General features: G+C 30.0%; 2 protein-coding genes across 2 annotated transcripts; one reads left to right on the top strand and one right to left on the bottom strand.

Moving 5' to 3' along the window:
- The first annotated feature begins 2,259 nt into the window (after positions 1 to 2,259).
- On the top strand, positions 2,260 to 4,513 carry LOC137828300 (uncharacterized). The gene is made up of 3 exons (XM_068634802.2): positions 2,260 to 2,444; positions 3,031 to 3,180; positions 4,181 to 4,513. Exons 1-3 carry the CDS (start codon positions 2,344 to 2,346, stop codon positions 4,299 to 4,301), a joined length of 372 nt encoding a protein of 123 aa, XP_068490903.1. The 5' UTR covers positions 2,260 to 2,343; the 3' UTR covers positions 4,302 to 4,513.
- Positions 4,514 to 14,718: 10,205 nt separating this feature from the next.
- Positions 14,719 to 15,615, bottom strand: LOC137828086 (uncharacterized). The gene has a single exon (XM_068634505.1). The coding sequence runs from the start codon at positions 15,613 to 15,615 to the stop codon at positions 14,719 to 14,721; it is 897 nt and encodes a 298-aa protein (XP_068490606.1).
- Positions 15,616 to 25,928: the final 10,313 nt, after the last annotated feature.

Genomic DNA, 25,928 nt, shown 5'->3' on the forward strand with positions numbered 1-25,928 from the left:
TTATGGAACATTGTAAACTTCTAAAAGTTTTCCAAAATATGAGATTAAATGGTACAAAATTAAGTGAAAGTGTAACAGATATAAAAGAATTTATTGATTCTCAACATTAGACACATGAATTTAAATAAAAATTTTGAAGGCAATATTGAAATAGGAAAAGATCTTTTCATTTATAACAATGAAATCACCTTTATGTTCATTGGTTGAGTTTGTGTATTTTTTTTTTTTTTTGCATAATATGATATCTTCTAAGTTTTCTTTTATGATGGAGGAACTCTTTGTCCTACAACTAAATGTGTCGAAGAAGTTAATGACTTTATTTTACACTAATAGAATATCATGAAATAGAAATCAATTTTTAGAAGCCAAAATAATTAGTTGCAATAGTAATTAAATTAGAGACCATTTTAGAAACTAAAAAAAATTGGTTTCTAAATTAGTTTATATTATTGTTAAATAGTTTTTAAATTAGTACCTAATTAACAACCAAAGTTTTTGCTACTAAATTTAGAAACTAAATAATTGGTAGTTAAAACTTTGGTTGTTAATTAGATACCAATTTAGAAAATATTTAGTAATAATAGAAACTAATTTAGAAATAATTTTTTTTTAGTTTCTAAAATGGTCTCTAATTTAGTTACTATTGCAACTAATTATTTTGTTATCTAAATATTGGATTCTATTTCATGATTTTCTTGTAGTGTTATCTTTAATAGCTGGTTAAGAAGAAACTTATCTAAGTTCAGATAGACCTTTTCAATCAAATAAAGATCAAGAAATTCAAGTGAATAATTTACATCAAAGTTTTTGAATGACATTTGCAATCACCGATTTAAACTGAAAGTTGATGTGCATGTAATGTTTTTCTGAAACATTAAATGATCTATGTAATGAAATAGGGTTGCAAGTTCATGATTTGGGGAAAAATGTTTTTTTGTGTTACTAACATTATATGTAATTGGTGATCAAATATTCATATCAAGAATGAATTTGATTCCTTCTAATTTGATATTGTCTCAAGTTTCAAAGAAGACAACTCTCGATATCTTTATGTTTTGTGAATAAATAAGAGTCTATGTCAATCTCTCCCTAAATATATCTCCTTAAAGTTGGACTTGATCTTCTGTTTTCAGTATTCATATATGGTCAATTATATGTTGCAGTATCTAGAGTCAAAACAAAAGAAAGAATTAAAAATACTCATTTTGGATGGAGATGAAAATGTAACTACTATAACTACAAATGTAATCTACAAAAACATATATAAAAATATTTAAACACAAATGCATATAACCTTGGCTCATACATATAACTTTGGATCATAAATATGAGATATACAACTTCTTCTAATTGTAGTATATTCATATGCAAATGTATAAAGTGCATAATGATAAAAAAATTCATTAAGTGATTTTGATTTAAAGTAAAGTTATATGATATATGGTAAGTTCTCATATTTATTATCCATATGATTTTGTTGTTATTCGAATTTTTCTGTCTATCAAACAAAATTTATATAAAAAGTATACTCTTTTTTTTTTTTTTAAATATCCCATGAGTTATACAGGTCAAAGTACTAGTTTATGTATAATTGAGATTGAAACTCGGAATGTTCTAGGCCAGCAGATACAGTATGTCATGGGCTTTAGCTCTCAACCTATAATAATTCCTTTGGTTGGACTCTATATTAGTTGGATATATAATTATTGACAGACATGAATAATTAATTGATTATGGAATTTACGGAGAAGAATTGCACTAGAGTGTCTTCTTGGAGAACATTGATTCTTCAATTTAACTCGCGTAAATAGTATTGTTGGATTTGTGGGTTTTTTTTAACTAGTGACATTTTATGTTCTGCATCTTGGTCTGTGCGTGTGTACATTTTATTAACATTTTATGTTCTGCACAGACTGTGAAGCACCTCTCCTCTATTTATTTTAGAGCATCATGTTATCAGGTGGTTTTTACTTAGAAGTGTTAATAAACGTCCTTTCTAGTTTTGTTATAGAATTGTCAATAGAATTCATAGATTTCATCAGCAATTTTCTATAGCTACATAGCTAGTAAATTAAAACATCCTTTTCTAAGATTCATTTTAAAATTAGATGCAAGACGCATAACAATGTGCATCAGAAGCACCTTTTCCAGTATACAATAGTATTTTTTATACAAAGCACATTTTTTTCCTTACTTTTTTTCAGTAAGAAAGTGACTGTGTTTTAATATTTTTTCATTGAAACATCAAATTCATTTTTGCACTATTCTGATCTTATAAATATTATAACTTGGATCATTCTTCTCACCCTATCTGCTAAACTCTCTCTCATATAGTTATTTAAGATGCAAACTCCTCCTCTCGATCCCAGTTTTCTTGTCAGTCTTCTGGTGGTTGCCTTCATCTTGGGTGCTTTGATATGTCAGTTCATATACAACCTAACAAGGTATGGATACCTATTTTGATACTTTGGTTCTACTGTAGAAAAGTTAAAACAAGAAGCAAATCTCTTTTACTTCCTTGATTCAAACTCTTTTAAGCTACTTGAAACGTGGTAGATAAGTAGGAATTTAGATAACTGGAGAGAGGAAATGGTATTTATGTCTATAATCCTAATTACGTCAGTTCATGTATATTCAAAATTATTTATTCATGCGTCTGTACCTAATATGGCTTCAGTCTCAAAGCATGATCCCACCAAGCCTTATGCACAACAGGCTCAATTCGTAGATCCGGGATTTTGTTTGGATAATGATAGAAGAAAGTAGAAGACCAAATAAGTTGGATGTTAACAACCTCTTTGTATTCAATTGTTATGTTGATATAGAGAACATTGTTTTCCACCACCCTTCAGAATGACACGGTGTATTTTATGATTGAAATTAAGTTGGAATATCTTATGTTGACCACCCAAACATTTTTTTTAACAGTCATAAACGAGGATCTTAAGATGAGAAATGGTGAAATCAAGTAGTTGTGAATAATGTAATTATAATTGGCTCACTGATAAATTGTCTCAATTTTGTATGCAGAACCAGAGGTATACATGGTTCATTCACTAATGAGGATGAAGGGGAACAAATAGCTGCTGAGGCGGATATCAGCTCTGATGGAGGGATTTCCAGCTCTTTCAAAAACGCAAAAAAGGGCAAACAAAATTTTGAAAAAGCTAAAATTAGCTGGTATTGCGTTTACAATATGTTGTTAGATATGTGTTTGATAGGGCATTGTCTTGTTTTTGCATTAGAACATGACACATAAATTTCCAAAGAATACTGGCGGAATGGAATAAAAAGTTGACGGAATGTGTGAATGATATAGAGCAACTTTTCAACTGTTTGAATTAGCTAATGTTTAAAGGTGAATTTTCAAATGACCTAATTGGTAGGGTTAAAGGTGGATGGGATCTCGCTGGTAATGAGAGCAAAATGTACGTATTGTAAGGTCAGATGGTTTTCAAACCTGTTGGAGCAAAACCTCATGAATTGATTGTAGATGTGGTCAGACAAAGATTGAGCTTACGGGAGAGTAGATATGTCTCTTGTATTGGTAGAGTTGTTTTAATGAAAGCAATCATGTTAGTTTCTCTCATCTAGTTTTTCATTCTTTCAAGTACGGAAAGGAATTTCTCCTAGGTACTAAGAGTGAGAAAAATAAGATTCATTAGATATGCCTTAGAGAAGGGTTGTAGGTGGACAGGATTTAGAGACTTAAAAGACTTTAAATAATGGCGTGTATATACATATAGTTTGGAAAGGTGAAGTAACCAAAACTGGTTTTTGGAGATGGAGTTTAAAAAGTAATAGTGGGTTATGACTATTTTGGGAAGAAGCATGAGTTTATGAAACACAAGAAAGTTCTGTGGCAAATGTCTTCACAAAGGAGGGAGACGGTGCTAGTGGAAATAGGAATGAGAAGAAATTTGATTGAACGAGAGGAAGTGTTGGTAGAAGGTAGAATGACTTTTATGATCTACAATGCATACAACATCTCAAACTAATAAATTATGACTTTTAGTCTACCATATTCTCTGCATTGGTTGGTTTAAATCCCTACCTTTTCTGGTTTCAATTAAAATAACATCTACTTTCTTCATTACTTTTATGAATCCATTTCACTATGTTATACTAAAATATTCATATTGTGACATCTTTATATTCACTTTCAATTGGGTGAATGTAGTGACTCAAGCAAGACAGCGAATCCAGAACAAAACTTCTTTTTGAAAATTTTAGATCTGTTGATTGCATACTTTGTTGGAAGACTAAAGGATGGAGCTTGTCACACAGACAAAAAAGAATGAGTTGAGACCTTAATTAAGGACAACCTGGTACGCTCAGAAGCACACGAAGGATGTTGCAGTAATTTCGTTAGAATAAACATGTGGGAATTCAGTGTGTAACATCATTTCTTAATTTTCAAGTATTTTGTATTCTGTGTTGCTACATCCAAGTCTTCATATTTTTACATAATACTATTTCTGTTGGATAACAAGAAACACATAATTATGCTTAATTTTGTCTAGATATTTTAATGAACATGTCTCTTTTTCTGTTTAATCATTTTTGGGACACCTCCTATTTGTATTGAAATAGGTTTCACAAAATATAAAAAATACATTAAAAATATTTTTTTTCAAATATTTTTTTTCTGAAAAAAAGGTAATTGACACAAGAAAGCAATGGAATATAACAAGTTAAATCCTAATATATCTTTTATCAATGACAGTAATTATAGTAATAATAATAGCGAAAGTCTAAATTCCAGTAAGATTAAAATGAAAAGTATATAAATACAAAACTGAAAAATAGATAAAAATTACATATCTCGTAAAATATGTAACACACGCACTAAAGCAACCAAATTATTTCTATACACATTTATATGCGCATTTTTAACAAATAAAATTAATTTATAAACAAATAAAAAATAGTCTGTCATAAAAAGTAATAGGAAAGAAGTCATGTAAAGTAATTGAGACGAATTTAATTTTTAATTCATGAAAAACATTAGCTCTTATTTTACTATTTTAAAAATATTTTCCAAATTTATCATAATTTAGTTAATTATTTATTCGTTATAATTATAAAAAAATTGTTCGTATACTGAAAAATAATTTATTTTAATCCGTATATATATATATATAATCTTAATATATACCATTTTTAGTATAGAAAAAGTTGAAAAGCTTGATCCATTATTCATACTTATAATAAGTGGAGAGTGCTACAGTTTTGTACAAGGTTAGATTATTCTTAAAATAGTTCTTATTATTTTTATTGCTGATAAAAAGTCATAATAAATGGACTATTATTTTAATTGGCAACTTAATAATGGTGGCGAGTGCCTGGGTCTTCTTCTTAGGGTTTACACACTGTCAATGGAATGCTTTTTCTTTAAAGACCCAGCTGGATCTCCGCAAAAATACTATAAAAAGTGGAAAAGTAAAGGAACCCACACGTACAATTGAGAAACCTGATGATTACCTTTATCTTAATTCCAAATATTTATTATTTTTTAAAAACAACTCATATATAAAATTTTATTTAATGTTTCTTGGAAACAGATACGTAGACAGTACTTAAACACAAATCCATTTAGTGATTTGGAAAAGCATTAATCACTAAATCAGATAAGCTTTTTTTAATATATTATAATTTTTATTATACTTATTATATTATTATTAATATAATTTATACTTATTATTAATAATAATATAAACTATATCAATAAAAATATAAAATTTGTATGTAATTATTTGTCATTTACATACGAAAAAAATTATAATAATACCTATTTACATATGAATAATACCTATTTACATATGAAATTTAATTTTCGCTTCATGACGCTAAAATTACATACGGATATAATCCGTATGTAACTACCTTTAGTTTACATACGGAAAAAAATTCGTATGTAATATTTATTTACATACGGAATAAAATTCGTATGTAAAAATCCGTATATAATGTTGACTTTACATACGGATCAAAATTTGTATGTAATAATCCATATATAATTTGCGTTTTTCTTGTAGTGTAAGAAAAAAAAATCTTAAAAAATTTCACAACTATTGTTGGAACTATCCCTACATCTACATTTTCAACATATTACTAGAAAACCGTAACATAAGACTACAATGTATTAGTCTTACACTACAAAAAAAATCAATATTATTTACGGATTTTAATCCGTAGGTAAATTCAATATTACCTACGGACAACATTATCTACGGATATTATCTACAAATCTGAATCCGTAGATAAATTCAACATTGCTTACCAACTATTACCCATGAATCTTATTACCTACGAACTTTTATCCATAGATCTTATTACCTATGAACTTTTACTCACAAATCTTTATTACCTATAAACTATTATCATAATAACTATATACATAATATTAAAAATATTATTATAATATAATTAATTATAAAATTATAAATAATATTCATAAATAATAATAATAAAATATAATAATCATAACTAATAAGTATAACATATTATTAATATTATAAAATTAATAATATTAATATAATAATATAATTAGTATTATATTAATAATATGAATAATAATAAAATTAGTAATATTAATAGTATTAATGATATTAATAATATAATAAAATTAATAATATTAGTAATAATAAAATTAATAAAATAAATACTATTAATAAAAATATTATAAAATTAATATTATTCATAATATTAATATTACTTATAATATTAATACTATTTATAATATTATTAATATTAACACTATTTATAATATTTAATAATATTAATAATATTTCATAATAGTAATAATATTTCAAAATATTAATAATATTTACTAAAATATTAATAATATTTACTAATGTTAATAACTTTTATTATTAATTATATTAATATTGATAATCTTACTAAGTATAATAATAATCATAAAACTTGATTGATGTAATGGTTAAAGCTTTTTAGTTTCGAGTCTCACTTATTTCAGTTCGTATGTAACTTATTTAGTAATGCAGAAAACAATTTTGGAATTTTTGTATGGAATTATGTTTTAAATTAAATTCGTTCATCTTTGAATATGTATTATATGATCACATGTGGTACAAGGGTAAAATGATATTGCAGGTGGTAGCTACCAAATTACAAGGACATTTATTTGCTTTTTTTTTCTCATTTACCAGCATTCGAACACAGTTTGGGAGGAATCAACAGGTTACCATCCAAACCAATGCATGCAAGTAAGGATATTTATTTGCTTACGTAAATAAATTTTGTAAATATTCTTTTTTGGGAACTTAATCTTTAGGATGATAAATAAACTCGTCCTTATACGTATTATCTGCACCTGTCTCGATTTTGACAGAAAAAAACTATGTGTTGATCTAAGTATGGATATGAGTTTATTTGATGTATAAAATTGTGTATGGGGACGAGAATGTGTTAATGATTCAATTTTTTCAATATTCATCAAATTTTTTCAAATTCTTAAATGTTTTTCCTCTTTAACATTTACCAAATAATATATGTACTTGTCGTACAATTTCAATAATGTAGAATTGTTAATTAACATCATGTTTTCTTTATGATTCTAGTATTTAATTATTGATTTTTTTTTCTCTTTAGTTAAACCTAGAATGAGTGTATTACTTATATATATTCAGACCATTTGTTTTTATTTAAATAACAAGACAGAACAAATATTCATTCTCATATCATTTGTCTTTAGTTTACTCTTTTGTTCATTTCTGTTCTTTTTTGGTCATCTCTGTTCCCTTTTGTTCATCTCTGTTCTATTTTGTAATAGAGATAAGTGGAAAGCGTGTATATAGGTATGGGTACGATAATACTCATTATTTGACCAAGATGGAGATGTGATACAAATTTATATCCAATAGAAATGAAAAAACAAAAATAAATATAATTTTTTATCTCAAAAATATAAATGAATATAGTTAAACCTGCAATCATTTCACCCATTCTCATCCTAATTAGTGTCTCATGATTTTGTAATATAGTTAAACAAGCATATGAATAACTTTTTGAGAATGTTACAAATCACATCATCAATCATAAATGATATAACTATAAGGACTAAAATAAAAAATATTTTTTTAGTGACTAAAGTAAAAGTAATATATTTTTTATCGACTAAACATAAAAATAAAATACTTGTAAAGACTAGAAATAAAAATAAAAAATTAAAAAAATATAACATATTTATGAAAGAGTGAAATAAAAGAAAAAGGTTATAATAAAATTGATTGATAAATAAAACATAAATAAATTGGAGAGAGATTTTTTTTATTAAGATTAATTACTTTTTAAGCATAATATTTACTCATTACTCAAAGACAGTAATGTTATGACAATTTAAATTAAAAAAAATACATATAGTTTTGTTACTAACTTTTCTTGCTTAATTTTTTTTTTGAGATAAATTATGATGGTTAGAGATATTGAAAGTGTTTGGTGTGATGACTTGGATGTTTTATTTTAAAAAAGTTATTAAATCGGTTATTTTGAACATTAATATAATTTATTAAAATTTTCATTCTATTCAATCACGATAATGTTTATTATGATAGAAAACTTAAAATAATAAATTTAATTTAATTTTCTTTTACTTAAAAATTGTTTATGATTATCTATGTAAGGTTTGAGTAATTAGATACAAAATCAAAATAAATTAATAAGATAGACTGAAAGAATTCGAAAACAAGTCCTGCCAAAAAAAAAAGTTATAACGTATTAATTTTTCGACTTATTTAACCCACATTTCAAAACCGACATATTTTTACCTGTCTCGTTTTTTATTTGTTTCAAAAGGAGTTGAAACTTAAATATAATCAAGTGGGTGTTTATAGAATTTATTTTAAATTAAATTAAATTAAAATATAGAATAACTTATGTTTGAATGTTCTTACATTCAATGTAGAAGTCATTTAAAATAATTTTTACTCAAAAATTAACTTTGTTCTCCTAACACATTTTTCAAGTGTAAGAAGTTGACTCAATCATATCATTTTGTATCTAAAATTTTAATTTTTTTTTCTGTCTATGTAAATTAATTCAAATATATAGTAAATAGATTTTATATGATATATTATTACCTAGTGAAATGAAATTATTTTATAAATATAATTGTTACACGAAAAAATCAAACACTAAGTTTTAAATGTAGTAAAAGATGGTTTCGAACAATAATAAAATGTCATAACTTATGGATAAACACAATTTTTAATGATTTATTCATGTTAAAACACAGACTTCTAGAATTTGGATTATATGCTCAAGCTAATAAAAATAGCAAACACAACACTGTAATGATTCAAGATAATGAGAGAGAATGCACTTCACTACAACTATAATCATAATGGATATTTGGAAAATGTAGTAGATAGTAAGGAGGCAAAGTTTTTCTTTTGAGCTAATACACTTATAGTTTGGAATTGGACTAAGTTGTTTTTTTTTAATCAGCAATAAAGAATAATATAAATGGGAATACTTGGGGTATTCCAACCCATGTACAAAAAGCCTAGTTCTTAGCCAAAGTTTGTACATAAACAACAATACAAAAAATAAAACAACAACATAACCCATGTCAATGATATAAGGCACGACATCTCCACAAAGGTATGTTGGTTCCTTGCTCCTCCCCACCAACATCTGAGGTTGAATCACACTCAGCAACATGTGCTCTCATCCAAAATAGAATCCACCATAAAAGAGAAGGGAGATTGTTAACCGTCAATGCATTGATTTCAAACATTCATATACATCAAAACACCAATCAGAATAAGAGAAGTTTGATTTTGGGAATTTATAAGTTACCCATGCCCACCCCTTTACTTGTGCCATAGCAAAAATTTCAATAGGATCTACCACACCACTATTAAAAATAATCCTATTTCTATGATTCCAGATTCCCCAAATAATGGATATCCACATACATTTTCAAACACAATTACCCACATAACTTAGGTCCATAAAGCCAAATTGTTCAAAATGTTGAGTAGCATTATCACAATGTACAAAAGCTCTACCAACCCACACATCAGTCATACACCACACTTTAGAAGCTACTTTGCATGTAAAGAAAAGATGATTTACTGTTTCTAGCTCAATCCCACACATGACACACATTCCCCCACCAGTCTGAATTCCTCTATGTAATAAATTATCATAGGTTGCAATTTTCCCAGTTAGAACACGCCAAGCAAAATAGTGTGCTGATGGGAGAGCTTTTAACCTCCAAAAGAAATCAAAATTAAAGGAAGGAGAGAGTTGAGGCAACAAGGTATTTTGGCACAAAAGAACATTATAAGCAGAGTTAACAGTGAATGAATTTGAGTTATCACCTAGCCACAACCACTCATCATTTCTATAGGCATCTATTTTAACAGTTTTCAATTCATCCATAAAGGTATTTATAATTTCATATTCCCAGGAGAGCCACTCTCTTCTCCATTCTATTTGCCATACCCACTGGTTCACATGCCATATCCCAAATTTATCAACAGATCCATCTTTAAGTACAGAGTTTGAATACAGTCTGGGATATCTGTTTTTAAGGGTATCATTCCCTACCCAACAATCTGTCCAAAACAAAATATTACTCCCTGCACCTACCTTCCACTTTTTATGATTATCAAACCAGGAGTCTGAATTACCTCCACAAAACTTCTTGATATCTCTCCACCACCAAGATTCAGTTTTTTTCACAGCACTGACATCCAACCCTCTCCAAGATCCATATTTAGATTCCAGTACCTGTTTCCAAAGTCCTGATTTTTCACACCCAAGTCTCCACTTCCATTTTCCAAGAAGAGCCAAATTAAATAAATTTATATCCTTAATTCCTAGTCCTCCATCTGATTTGGATTGGCATAGGAGATCCCATTTGGCCCAAGCTATTTTCCTTCTGTCACTTCCCCATCCCCATAAAAAATCTCTTTGTATCTTTGTGATTTCCTTCGCAACTACTTTGGATATTCTGAAGAGAGACAAGTAATATAGGGGAACAACAGAAATTACAGATTTTAGCAGAACAACTCTTCCAGCAAAAGATAAATGTTTTCCTTTCCAAGATGTAAGCTTGCTTTTTATTTTTAAAATCATGTCTTTCCAAAACACTTTCTTCCTATGATTATCACCCACAGGAACCCCGAGATATTTAAAGGGCACATCCATTTGATTACAATTTAAAATTGCAGAATATCTTAGAATTTCAGTGTTTTGTACACCTATACCTGCAATTTTACTCTTTCTAAAATTCACCTTCAACCCAGATACAAGTTCAAAGCATCTCAGAGCACATTTAATTGTTGTGATGTTCTTCACATTATCCTCACAGAAAAATATAGTATCATCCGCAAACTGTAACATACTAACCTCAATCTGATCCTTTCCCACTTTAATCCCATCATAGAGTCTTTTTTGTTGGGCCTCTCTCATAACTCCTGCCAATCCTTCAGCCACAATAAGAAATAATAATGGTGCTAAAGGATCACCCTGTCATAGACCCTTTGTAGGATGGAATTGCTCAGTAGGGCTGCCATTAACAAGTATGGATATAGATGATGACTCTAAGCAGCCCCTGATCCATTTAATCCATGTATTACCAAAACCCATCCTTTGTAGCATATAAAAAAGAAAACTCCATTCCACAGAGTCGTAAGCTTTCTCAAAATCAGCTTTAACCACGATACACTTACTCTTCTTCTTTCTTACCTCCTCAATAACTTCATTCGCTACAATTATACTATCAAGGATGCCCCTTCCTTGTATGAAGGCTGATTGTTTATGATCAATAATGATATGCATGATTTTCTGCAGCCTTCTAGCTAGAATTTTTGCTATGATTTTGTAAAGGCTGCCGGCTAGGGAGATTGGTCTGTAATCCTCTAATCTAACAGGGTTGGCAATTTTAGGAATAATTGTGATGAAAGAGGCATTACATCCTTTTGGCCATCTCCCCCATTTATGAAAACAACATACAACTTTATATAATTCCATACTTATAGTCTCCCAGAATTCTTTAAAGAAATTGAAATTAAAACCATCTGGTCCAGGACATTTGTTACTATCACAATCCCATACAGCTTGTTTCATTTCTTCCATAGAAATTGTCTTTACCAAAGCCTCATTATCCTCACTACTTATGATCGGAAAGGAAACATTATCTAACAACACATGGACATCTCTTGAACCCGTAAATCTTTCCTTGTAAAATCTTAGAACTTCCTACTTTACCCTTGATGGTTCCTCGCACCACTCATTCCCTATAAGCACCCCCATTCAATCTGTTTTTATTTGATCTCCACTTTACAATCTTATGAAAAAATTGTGTATTCAAATCCCCTTCTTGCAGCCATTTAATTCTTGATTTCTGCCTATTAAGCATTTCAATTTTTAAGGAAAGATTTTTCAGATCAGCAATTTGAGATTTCCTTCTTTTCCTTTCATCCTCATTTAGACCACCTTGTTCATCTTTTATATCTAGTCTACTGATTGATTGTTCAATATCAATTGATTTTGTATGTAGTGAACCAAACACCTCCTTATTCCAGATGTTAATATTCTTTTTTAAAGATTTCAGTTTTTCCTTCATTTTCCATATTTCATTTCCTTCTAAAGCTTGATTTTCCCAGCCATTCTTAACACAATCTTTAAAACTCCTATCTGTTTGCCACACATTTAAATATCTAAAAGGTTTTGGTCCCCAATCATGTTGAGATTGTTTTACAATTAAAGCACAATGATCAGAGACCGTTCTACTTAAAGCATATTGTTTACACTGTTGCCAGACATCCATCCATTCCAGAGACATTAATGTTCTATCCAATCTTGATTTAGCCTCCCCATTTGTTCTATACCAAGTGTATCTCCTACCTATCATAGGTATATCAAATAATTCCATATTTTCAATGAACTCATTAAACTCCTTCATATCTTTTTTATATGATCCTAAAGGTTGACATCCTATTCTTTCGTCTTGTTTTCTCACAGCATTAAAGTCATCAAGCATACACCACATTGTAATATTACTCTGTTCTTTAATTCTTAAGAGATCCTCCCACATAATTCTTTTTTCACTTTGACTACACGCAGAATACACATTTACCACAACGACTAATTGATTTTTATCAAGCATTATTCCTTGAACATAGACAAAGCCATTTCCTAAAAAGTGGTGTTCTAATTTAAAGGCACTATCATCCCAAATTGTAAGAATTCCCCCTGCACTGTTTTCTGCATTTTTATGTATCCAGCTTACATCTAATCTCCCCCACATATTTTGGCATACCTCAGATTTTATATTTTCCATTTTAGTTTCTTGCAAGCATGCAAATTGTATAGATTCCTTTGCTATAATATTTTTTATATATGTACGCTTTTGTTGTGAGCCTAATCCTCTACAATTAAAACATAGCATTCTCATTAGACACCATTTTCATTCCCATCTTTTTTGTTCAAATTACTCTGTTGATCTCTATTTTCCATATAATTTAACTGTTTTATAACATCCTCCTCATCCCCAGAATAAGAAAACCCCATTTTTTTTGCAAGATCCCATAAATTTACCGCATCCATAGGACTATTTTTCAACCAAAACATCCTATTGCAATTTCTAATTCCAGAATCAGAGATACGATTAGATGTGTGTTTATTTACTAACCTCTTGGATTTTCTCCTCACCCCTATCCGCGATGCTTGAGACGATTGTTTCTGTATTTTACTGGATTCCCCAATGAGTATATTTGACCGTTGAAGCATAGAGTTGGGGTTGATGTTGGTTTGCTTGATGAGGGACATATGATTCCGCACGAAGCCGGAATTGGGGGTGGATATCACATCCATGCTTCCCTGAAATTCTTTAGCGTCCTTTCCTTTTAGCACATTATCTTCCTTTGCCTCCCCCGTTTGTGTGCGCGTCGCTGCCCCACCAATCATGAGTGCTTCGTCTTCCCTCTCATGCCTTCCGCCACTAGGGTTGATGGTCTCGTACAAGGGCTATATAACATGAGGATTAAAGTCAATGTTTTTTGCTTCTCCTTCACACTGATGAGCAACGCATTTCTGCTTAGGCCATTCTGGGCAGCCAGATTGAACGAGTGGGTTGCCACCTTCGCCCCCTTCCTCCAACATTTGGACTGAATTCGCTCATTGAGGCCCATTGCGCATTTGTCTGCTATCACCCTGAGTCGTGGATGAGTCGTGCACGTTAGGTATGACGTGGAGGGCATCATTCTGAAGGGTGCACTTGGGCCAAGCATCTAGCCCATTTTGCAAATTTTTCCCATCTACCTGTTCCCCAAATTGGGCTTGTGACTCACTTAGCCCACATTCTTGGGCCGCACTAGGGCTGACTTGGAGCATGTTCGATTGAGAGCGCCTTATGTAGCCGTTACCATGAGACAGAGAGTCAGGGACCACAGTGTCAGAAAAGCAGCTTTTCAGAACGTCTCGAAGAACGGGTGAATCGTACCTATCCTCCGACATCATCTCCGGCGAGATTCCGATGTGGTTGAACTCCGACTTCATATTTTGATTCGTAGGCATCAACTTTTCACTCTCACTTGCATTATCATAATTTGATTCGCATTCCTCATCACCAACGAATGATTCAGACCAAGATACTTCATTCTCCTTCCTTTCATTAGATTTATCACAACAAGTTAAATCTTCTTCAATGCGTATTTGATAAATCGTTTCGTTAATCATCATTCATTTTGAGGTGCGAGCTTCGACAACGAAGGGGATGGATACGAGGACGCGTGCGTACTGCAGTTCATCAAAATTCTCAGTGGTTTTATCTACTGCAAGGAGATTTCCAATATTGATTACTACGTTTACGAAAACTGACCATTCCCAAAGATGAAACGGTAACCCCCAAACTCTAACCCAAACCCTCCGCTGTGCAACCCGAACTGAATTGTCCCATGGTGTAATTTCATCAAAGATCTCCTCTAGCCATTCCTTGTTTTCCTTAATCAAATCTTCCACACTAGTATCTCCTTCCGGTGTGAGTAGCATAGCGTTATCACCCAGATATCTTAGGCGAATAAAGTTTGCACCATTCATGAAAAAACTGTTTTTAATATCTTCAATATCTGTTGTTTCATTTAGATATCCAACACAGCTTCTCTTCATCCATTCTTTGTCTTCAACCTTTACTTGCATAATTTGCCCCATCCACTTTTCAGAGGAGATTCTTGTGTGTATACCATTTTTTACGGCCTGAGCGTATGATATTTCTCCTTTTCTCCTCCATACTTTCCTCACTCTCGGTTCCACCTTCTTTGATCCATTTTCATCCCTGCGTTTTTGCTGGCCTCTATCAATTTCCACTCTACCCCCTTTATAGCTTCTTCTATATTTTGGTTTGTTCACATGTAGTTTCATGTTTCCGATCCATATGTTATCCAGTTGATATTCAAGCTTATCTGAATCAGAGATTCCAATAAATCTTACAAACCCAAATCTGTGCCCATATTTATTTGTTCTTCGAGGTATAAAGACCTCCTGCACTTTGCCCCATCTACGAAAAATTTTCCACATCTCATACTCCCCGAAGTTTGTAGGAAAATGGGAGAAGAAGAATGATACAGGATACGATGCCATCATCCCTATTCAGGAAAATGGGAGAAGATATTCAGGATGGAAATCGGGGTATTGATGAAGTTCATCAAGAAGTTTACACACAATTTGGATAATACTTTCCATAGAAAAACAAAAAAATGGTTTTAGTTTTGGACTAAGTTGTTGTATTCCTTTATAGATAATTTGATTTATGTATTGGCATTCTGTTGTTTTTAAATAGGTTTAAGATTATGATATGTATATATATAATATGTCTATGTTTTAACATTTTATCTGAAAATCTCATTTCTCTAACATAGGAAATTTTTGTACATGGTTGAAGTACCCCTAGTACTTCTACTTATTGAATTTTGTATTGCTGATTGAAAGAAAAAATAAAGAAAGAGAATAGAGTAAGTGAACTTGTGTTTTGGGTTGAGAAAAAAAAACATCTATTTATAAAAGAAGAATACAAAGTCACATCTTCCCACAGTCTCATTAATTAGGTTACATAAGAGTTAAATGAACTTTAAGACAAAAAGAGTTGATGTTCATTTATAGAAAATCTAGATGAGATTTCAAGTATTTATATTAAGTAAAGAAAATAAATAAATAAAATAGTAAAAAAAAATTGAACTTCTTTGTGGAAATTTAAAAACAAGGATAAATTGAAAAATATACACAAAATCCAAATAAACTAAAAGATAGATACAAAATTCAAATGCAACCTATAACATTATATACATAAAATCCATTACTTTGTTATATACTTTAAAAATGTATAAATATAAAATAAAATAAAAAGTAAGGAGACTTCTTACCTTTAACTTTATAATACTAAAAATGCAGAATACTAATGAGTGGACGGGCAAGGCATATATTTTAGGACGTTTCAAACATGTGTGAGAAATTATAGCTACAATTAAATGTGAAATTTAAGAATATTCCATCCCCACTTGATTAATGTAGTGTGGACGATAATACATTCAGATTAGAGACCATTCTCCTTCAAAATTATGACTAATGGGCATAAGCGTGATGATTAAAGACACCTACCTAGGTATAATGATTAAAACATGCAATACTCCTAAGATAAACACAACACATATGTTACTTTAAATGAAGGTAACTTTCGTTTTAAAAACGGAAGAATTTCTTAAAGAAATTTATTTCGATAAATACAACACTCTCATAAGTACAGTTTAGAGTCTATCTTCATAATAATTTAAATACATATTTCTTTTTTAATTTTTTCTGATAATATCTTGAATTTGTTGATTAATCTTAAATATGTTTTGTCAGAAAATTGTTATATGTGACAATGAAAAATGGTTCCAAAATCTACTAAAACGTCATTAATTAAAAATCAATTTTAGAGACAAAAAATAATTATAATTACACTAAATTAGAGATTACTAAAAAATTATTGTTATCTAAGGTAGTTTCTAAATTTATAAACTAGTTTCTAAATTGATATCTAATTAACTACTAAGATTTTAACTAAAAATCTTAAAATCTAAATTAGTTGGTAACTAAAATCTTCGTAACTAGATACAAATTTAGAAACTAATTTATAAATTTTATTAACAATAAAAACTAATTTAGATACCAATAACTTCTTTAGTCTCTATAATAATATATAAGTTAGTTAATATAGTGATTAATTATTTTTTTTTCTAAAATTAGTTTCTATTTAATAATTACAAGAAAAACTTAATTTATCTACAGAAGAATTTGTATGTAAATCCACATGATAGTGGGACTATAAGACAAGTCCTTTGAAGAATGACCAAGGAAGCTTTAATCATTACACTCAATTAAGTTTGTTATCATGTTATGATTATTATTATTATTATTATTCTTATTAATATGATTATTAATATTAATATAAATTAATAATATAATAATTATTATTATTCAAATTAAAAACATTAGTAATTATTATAATGTTATTAATTATATTAAATATTATCAATATTATTAGTATGTAGGTAATGCTGAATTTATCTATGAATTTAGATTTGTGGGTAATATTTGTAGGTAATGTTAAATTTACCTACATTCAAATCAATGAGTAATATTCGTAGGTAATGTTGAATTTATCTATGGATTCAGATCTGTGGATAAAAATTCGTATATAATACTTATTCTTTATTTTTTTATAGTAGTAAAAGAAAAATTTGATATTTTCATTTTACTTACATCTTGAGGTTAAAAACAATTTAAATATAATTCTTTCTTTAATTTTAATCTTTTAAGATAATTTTTAAAAACGAAATTGATGAAGTTTGGAATTCCAAAATAAATAATAACTTGTTGATTACAATTTCTAAAAACAATGTTCGTTCTCTTAGTCTTAAATTGGAAGTTTGTTGCACTAATGTGGTGATTGATGTAGGGATATCGTGTGCGGAAGCGTAATAATTTCAACCAAAGATTATGAGAAATTAAAGTAACAAGGAAAATGAGAATGATACCAGAAATTTTTAGGTGGAAAACCCCTTTAAATAGAGGTAAAAAATCACCGGCAAGAGAGCCCAAACTTCCACTATAATGGTACTGAGAATACAATGAATTCCTCTCAGGCTAATAGATAAATAGCCCCAAAACAAATTCTCTCTATATGGGTTAAACACTTACACCCAATAGAAGGAATAGAGAGTATAGGAAAAGAGAGAGGAAGCAAGTGTGTGTTGTTGTTTGTGGTGTGTTACATTGCTTGAAGGAAGCCACTATATATAGTGGTTCTAGAAGACAACAATAATAAAGACAATTAATGGTAATTAACCTCCCTTTGATGACAATTAATTGTAGTAAGAAACCTTTATTTGATTATAATTAATTGTGACAAGTAACCTCTCAATTATGTCAAGAAAATGGAAAGGTGAGTCATAACCCTCTCCACCTTGACTTGCCTTTGACTGGAACACTCTCTCGCCATGAAGCCTTGATTAAGTATGGATAATACCAACTAAGTTCAGGCAATGATCGAACTTAGCTGGTGGAAGTGGCTTGGTCAACATGTCGGCAGAATTTTTAACCGTATGAATTTTTTCAACAATTATATCTCCCGTATCAACAATGTCTTAGATAAAATGATGCTTAATTTCAATGTGCTTGGTCTTGAGTGATACTTGTTGTTCCTGGTTAAGTGGACAACACTCTGACTATCACACAATATAACAAGAACATCTTGTTGAAGACCAAATTCATTTACCAAGCCTCGAAGCCATATAGCCTCTTTCGTACCTTTTGTAGCAGCGATATATTCTGCTTCAGTGGTGGACAAAGCCGCAATGGCTTGAAGTGAAGAATATCAACTGATAGCAGACCCACATAGGGTAAAAATGTAGGCTGAAAGTGACCTTCTCCGATCTAAATCACCACCATAGTCAGCATCAACATAGTCAACTGCTCCTTCGGGATCAGCTCTATGTTGATCAAATACCAAACAAAGATCTGGAGAACCTTTCAGATAACGAAGTATCCATTTAACGACTTCCCAGTGTGTCTTGCCTGGATTATGCATGAACCTGCTAACAATGCTAACAACATAAGCTAAATCAGGCCTAGTACATACTATAGCATACATGAGACTTCCAATTGCATTTGAATACGGGACATGTGACATGCGCCTTTTGTCCTCGTCTGATTTTTGACAATGATTTGATGACAACTTGAAGTGGGCGGCAATTGGAGTTTTAACAGTTTTGCAATCTCGCATTCCAAATTTGTCAAGCATCTTAAGAATATACTTCTTTTGTGATAGAACAAGTTTTCCAACTTGACGATCTCTGTTGATCTCCATTCCTAAAATTTTCTTGGTAGGACCTAAGTCCTTCGTATCAAATTCACTACTAAGTTGGGCTTTTAACTTGTTAACTAAAGATTTATCTCTTGCGGCAATCAACATGTCATCAACATATAACAAAAAGTATATAAATGACCCATCAGATGTCTTTTGAAAATAAACACAATTATCATAGCTACTTCTGGAGTATCCATGTCCAACCATGAAAGAATCAAACCTCTTATACCATTGTCTTGGTGATTGCTTCAAGCCGTAGAGAGATTTCTTCAAACAACATACATGGTCCTCCTTTCTAGGAACAACGAAGCCCTCAGGTTGCTGGATGTAAATCTCTCCCTCAAGATTACCGTGAAGAAAAGCAGTTTTCACATCTAATTGTTCCAGCTCCAAATCATACAAGGCAACTAAAGCAAGTAATATACGTATTGAAGTATGACGAACAACAAAAGAAAATACTTCATTAAAGTCGATACCTTTCTCTTGATCAAAACCTCTTACAACAAATTTTGTTTTATTCCTTGTACTTTCAACACCAGGGATCCCTTCTTTTCTCTTAAAGATCCACTTGCAACTAATGACTCGTTTTCCTTCTGGTAACTTCACCAATTCCCATGTTTCGTTTTTTAGAAGACTCTCAACTTTTTCTTGCATAGCAGCAATCCACTTTGTTGAGTCATCACTAGCGATAACTTCAGAGTAATTCTTGGGTTCACCTTCTTCACCCATCTCTTGTGCAATAGTTAAAGCAAAGCAATGTTGGCAGATTCTGCAATTAATCTTTGAGTTGGTTTTCTTGGTCTTTGTTGTGGAAGTTCTTGAGCCATAGACCACGGTTGTGGTAACCCTCGTTATTTAGGTGGACATTGCTCATGTGGACTCAAATGTTCATTTGTACCATCAATAATAGTGACTTGATCATCTTGAGTACTGGAGGAATTGGGAACATTTTCCTCATGAGCGGGTGTTTTAATCTCAAACTCCACCTTCTCTCGAGCATCTTCCTGGTCACCTATATCAATTGAGGAAATGACAGTATCTTTTAGAGAAGAGAGCATAGCATTTTCATTAAAGGTCACATTCCGAATGTGAATTACTTTGTGAGATTCCGGGTCATATAAACGATAGCCTTTAACCCCTAAGCCATAACCCAAGAAAATGCACTTCTTAGCACGAGGTTCTAATTTTTCCTCGTTTACAAGAGAATAAGCAGGGCAACCAACTATTTTAAGATTAGAATAATCAACAAGGTTACCTGACCAAACTTCTTCTGGAATGTTGCAATCAATTTAGATAACATGTCGTTGAAGCCGCTTCAGCCCAAAAAGATTTGCTCAAACCAGAATGGGAGAGCATGCAACGAACTCTCTCCAGAATAGTTCTATTCATTCTTTCTGCAGCCCCGTTCTGTTGTGGAGTCCTTGGGATGGTGAGGTGTCTGGAAATACCTTCATTCTTGCAGAAATCATTGAATTCATTCGAACAGAACTCAAGGCCATTGTCTGTCCTTAGCCTCTTTATCTTCTTGCCAGTCTGATTCTCAATCAATAATTTCCACTCTTTAAAAGTGGAAAATGTTTCATTTTTATGTTTGAGAAAATACACCCACAGTTTTCGTGAGAAATCATCAATAATTGTCATCATATAACGACATTTACCTCTGGAGGGAACTTTTGACGAACCCCAAAGATTCGAATGAATATAATCCAAAGTACCTTTGGTTCTATGTATGGCTTTAGAAAAACTAACCTTCTTCTGCTTACCAAAAAGGCAATGTTCACAGAAATCAACCTTTCCAGTACAGTGGTTACCAAGGTGACCCTTCTTCTTGAGGATTAGAATTCCATTCTCACTCATGTGGCCTAATCTCATATGCCACAACTTGGTGTTATCTTTGTTGGGTGAGGCAATAGTTGCAGAACCTGTAACTGTTGAACCCTGCAGCACATACAAACTATCACATCGAATTGTCTTTAGTAACACGAGAGCTCCTTTAGACACTTTTAAAACTCCACCTTCAGCTGAGTATCTACACCCATAAGATTCAAGGGTGCCTAAGGACTCCACCTGCCAGAACTTTCTTTAAACCATTCTGGGTGAGAACAGCTAGCATCTGGACTCGCCAGATAGCAAAGCTGATTTTACCATCAAATTTTTCAATATCCAATTTCGACATTATTGAACAACAAATCCTGTTTGAATTATCGAAAAAGCTCTTATGTCAATTTGTAGGGAATCGTGTGCGGAAGCGTAATAATTTCAACCAAAGATTATGAGAAATTAAAGTAACAAGGAAAATGAGAATGATACCAAAAATTTTTAGGTGAAAAACTCCTTTAAATAGAGGTAAAAAATCACCGGCAAAAGAGCCCAAACTTCCACTATAATGGTACTGAGAATACAATAGATAAATAAAAAACCTTTATTTGATTATAATTAATTGTGACAAGTAACCTCTCAATTATGTCAAGAAAACGGAAAGGTGAGTAATAATATTTAGTAACTATATTTAGGAGTATGCATTTTTACATTTCATGCAGTAGCAACAGCTTGACCTAACAGCTTGACCTGTTCCCATAGAGTGTAGGACATATGTTAATATAAAAATAATAAAAAACTATAATCCATTCATTATTCATAGCAACAACAACGACAAATCGTTTAACCGTTCCCACTGCACGAGTCTTAGGTTTACACTACTAGTAATCATTAAAGTTCAAATTCGGAATAAGAATAAGATAATTAAAGTTTAAATCTAAATTCATAACTAAATATTCTTTGCTAATAATTTTTGTAAGATAAAATAATTAATAAAAAATATAAAATGTAATAAAATTTTGAGTTTCAAAATAAATAATATTTTGAATGTAATAATTGATTCTAATAATAATATTTCAAACGGATCAAAAATTGAAATATTAGTGATGTATGTGAGAATGAAAAAATATTTCAAATAATTATATATCGTGAAAGTTAATTTTTCTTCTTTGATCATTCTAAATATTTTTAAAAAATAAAATTGTAAAACTCTAAACTAAAAAATAATATTTAAAATACACTAATTGGTAATAATAAGAATATTTACAATCTATATAGAGTACACAATTTTGTACACTACAAGCACTAGCAACAGCTTGACCTGTTCTCATAGACCCATAAAGTAAAGATAATAAAAAAAAACATAATCCATTATTGACGGCAACAACAACGGGCTAATTGTTTCACCGTTCCCACGAGTCTTAGGTTCACACTACTAATAATCATTAAAGTTCAAATTCGGAATAAGATTAAGGTCGTTAAAGTTTAAATCTTGATCAATAACTAGATATTTTTATTAAAATAATTTGCAAGATAAAATAGTCACATATAATGCTAAAAAAAATTCAACATAAAGTTCTCTTATAAGATAAAAGATTCACATATAAACGTAGTGCTGTATTATTTATTGTTCACTACTTGACTTACTTTAAAACAGGTCAATATTTTAATTGTACTTTATTTTTTTTGTACGATATTTTATTGTATTTAATCCCGTATGAAAAATAATATTTAAAAAGTAAAATAATATATATCTTTTGTGTTAAATATAACTATATGTGTCTTCGTAAACAACACAAAAATGGTATTCCTCTTGGAGCAAAATCAGTTTGTGTACTTGATTTTGTTGTTGTTAATATTTTTTCTTTAAAATTATTTTACAAAATATCTCTTCAAGTAGAATCTTACTAAAATTATGGTTTGATATGGTGATATTAGAAATCCATTTAAAAGGATAAGGAGGAGATACTCTTAAAACTTATTTTCACACTCGTATTTTACTATATATCAATACACAACATAATTGTTTATTTTATATAACTATATTTGTAATAAACAAGTACTCTTAAACATAATTGTTATTAAAATTTATAATAAATAATTTATATTCTAAGAAAAATATTAGTTATTTATATGTTTTATGAAGAAATATTGTAATTTAATTTATAAGCGCACATGAAAAATTTATAGACTAAAAGATACCCTAAAATATTCTTATTAAAGAAAAATACGGAAGAATACTTTTTTTTGTTGAAAGTAATTCTTAAAATATTTCCATTTAAAATAGCTGTTCTAATTTATATTTATATATATATGTATATATATATATATGTATATATATATGTATATATATATATATATATGTGTATATATATATATATATATATGTATGGTTTACTATAATAAATGTAAAAGTATAGAGTTGAAACCATTATGTAGTTTTGCTTTTTCTAAAGTATGTTTTCAATAATTTTTAAAACCAATTTTACATATGTATTTTTTTATTCTTTATGTTTTTAGTTTTTTTAATATCAATCAACCAGCTTCATCAATTCTTCAAAATTTAATTCAAATCGAGTCGTAATTAATCTGTATATATCGAATTTGAACCATAACTCTCGTGTGACTGAAGGAGTGAGGAATTATCTGAATTTACTTTCCAAATAGTTCCACTTACATCAAACATATCATATTTTCCCTCTACTTCATATTAAGATTTATGTAACTTTTGAATAGGGAAGTGTTTTATTAATTTTTTTACATTAATAGATAAATTAATCAATTTTTTTATGTGAGTCATATTTATGTTTAGTAGGAATGATTTAAAAAAATAAAGATTAAAATTTTAATTTATATTGAGTATATAAATTAAATTCTTAACTATTTAATTATTCATTTGTAAAATGTATACTTTTTAAAACATTTCTCCTTTTAGATAATACCAGTGAAATCCTGACATAGTGAACATCAATTTTGATCTATCAAAATTTCTTCAGTTTTTTTTCTCTATAAAATTGTTTATCTAGTCTTTTTTATGTTTTGGATTTTCCCAGGTTTATTACTTGAGAAAGTGACATTTCATCAAAATTAAAAGTTGATTTTTGTGTTTTGGATATTTTATAGGTCATTCAAGTTTTTAGGACACTACAAGAAAATTATGAAATAAAAACCAATTTTTAGATACAAAAATAATTAGTTGCAATAGTAACTAATTTAGAGGTCTTTTAAAAACTAAAAAAAAAATGGTTTCTAAATTAGTTTCTATTATTGTTAAATAGTTTCTAAATTGGTATTTAATTAGCAACCAATGTTTTAACTACCAATTATTTAGTTTCTCAATTTGGTCTCTAAAACCTTGGTTACTAATTAAATACAAATTTAGAAACGATTTAACAATAATAGAAACTAATTATTTTAGTTTCTAAAAAATTGGTTTCTATTTTATAATTTTCTTGTAGTGGAAGTTTAAGATTCTTTTCTATATAAGGAATCTCTTTGACTTGAAGGATAAATAATTAGAGAAGTTGATTAATTAAGTGTAATTCAATTAAATTTTGATCGAAGAATATGTTGTGTTGAATTGACGTGAAGATTAACTTGAAGTCAAATTGAATGGAGTTAACATTGTTTTATCCCAAGATTAATATGATTTTTGAGGTTTAGAGTAACATTTTAAATTAGGATTAGTCTTTCATAATACGTTGGTTTATATTAGCTTATTTTGATGTTTTAAATCAAGTTCGAATAAGTAGTGAGAAATGTTTTTGTACCTGTATGGATGTTGGAGGCCAAGTAATCTTGATCTACGTCGATACACTCTTTACCTCTTCCTAGGTTCTCTTATTCTTCACGTATCTTTTCTCATTCGCGTGCCTCGGTCGGCCGGCGGGAGTACCTGCGATTGCACTCCGAAGCTCAAGTCAGCGATGGTGCTTAAGCGAGAATTCTCCAATCTTATGAAAAACGTACATCTTTTTTCCTCTCTCCTCCCTTTTTAGTAGGTTGACTTGGGCATCTACCCTGTGGACTCAGTGAACGTTCATTACTCGCTATGGACATGCTTAGTGGTCCTCGGATCGTGCTTGATGGTTCCCTGAAAATCAGGAGGGTGATCTAGAGAACGTGTTTCGACTTAGTCAATGGTTGTTGTAACTGCTCTTTTACTTCACGTATAACAAAGATGTAGAATCATGTTCCATTTTTTATTTTGTAATAATATTATTTGTGATACATACGGTGTAAAGGAGTTTGTTGCCCAACACCTTCTTTTTGTATACACTAGCGAGTACCTTATACAAACATATTTTTCAATACTCAACCACTAGAATTGATATATGTCACATTCCCTCCTTTATCGTGTCAATAAAATAGTGACATGTGCTTAATATTTTTTTTTAAAGTAACTTTTTCATTTTTTATTACTTTTATTTTCACTAAAATATTAATTTTCATCTGTGCACCCCATCCATTTATAGACCTTCCTTAGTTGATACTTGTCAGACTATTAAACTTACACTCATTTAATCATAGACTCTACTTCTCATTATTGTGTTGGCTTTCATCTTCTTCTGTGCTTTCATGTGTTTTTTCAGAGTATTTAACCCAAGGTATGGATAACCATTTTTGATAATTTGATTCAATATTTAATGTTAAAACATTCTTCCAAATGAATGAAACTGATTTTGATGTTCAAATCATAGTGCTATCAGTTTTTGCATTTCACGTGCCT

The sequence above is a fragment of the Phaseolus vulgaris genome, chromosome 7 (genome assembly GCF_051622355.1).
Source record: "Phaseolus vulgaris cultivar YP4 chromosome 7, ASM5162235v1, whole genome shotgun sequence".
NCBI classification, from domain to species: Eukaryota; Viridiplantae; Streptophyta; class Magnoliopsida; order Fabales; family Fabaceae; genus Phaseolus; species Phaseolus vulgaris.

Coding starts and splice junctions, on each gene's coding strand:
- LOC137828300 (XM_068634802.2), top strand. CDS start 2,344: ATGCAAACTCCTCCTCTCGATCCCAGTTTTCTTGTCAGTCTTCTGGTG. Junction 2,445..3,030: donor TTCATATACAACCTAACAAG/GTATGGATACCT, acceptor TTTTGTATGCAG/AACCAGAGGTATACATGGTT. Junction 3,181..4,180: donor GAAAAAGCTAAAATTAGCTG/GTATTGCGTTTA, acceptor GGGTGAATGTAG/TGACTCAAGCAAGACAGCGA.
- LOC137828086 (XM_068634505.1), bottom strand. CDS start 15,615: ATGGCATCGTATCCTGTATCATTCTTCTTCTCCCATTTTCCTACAAAC.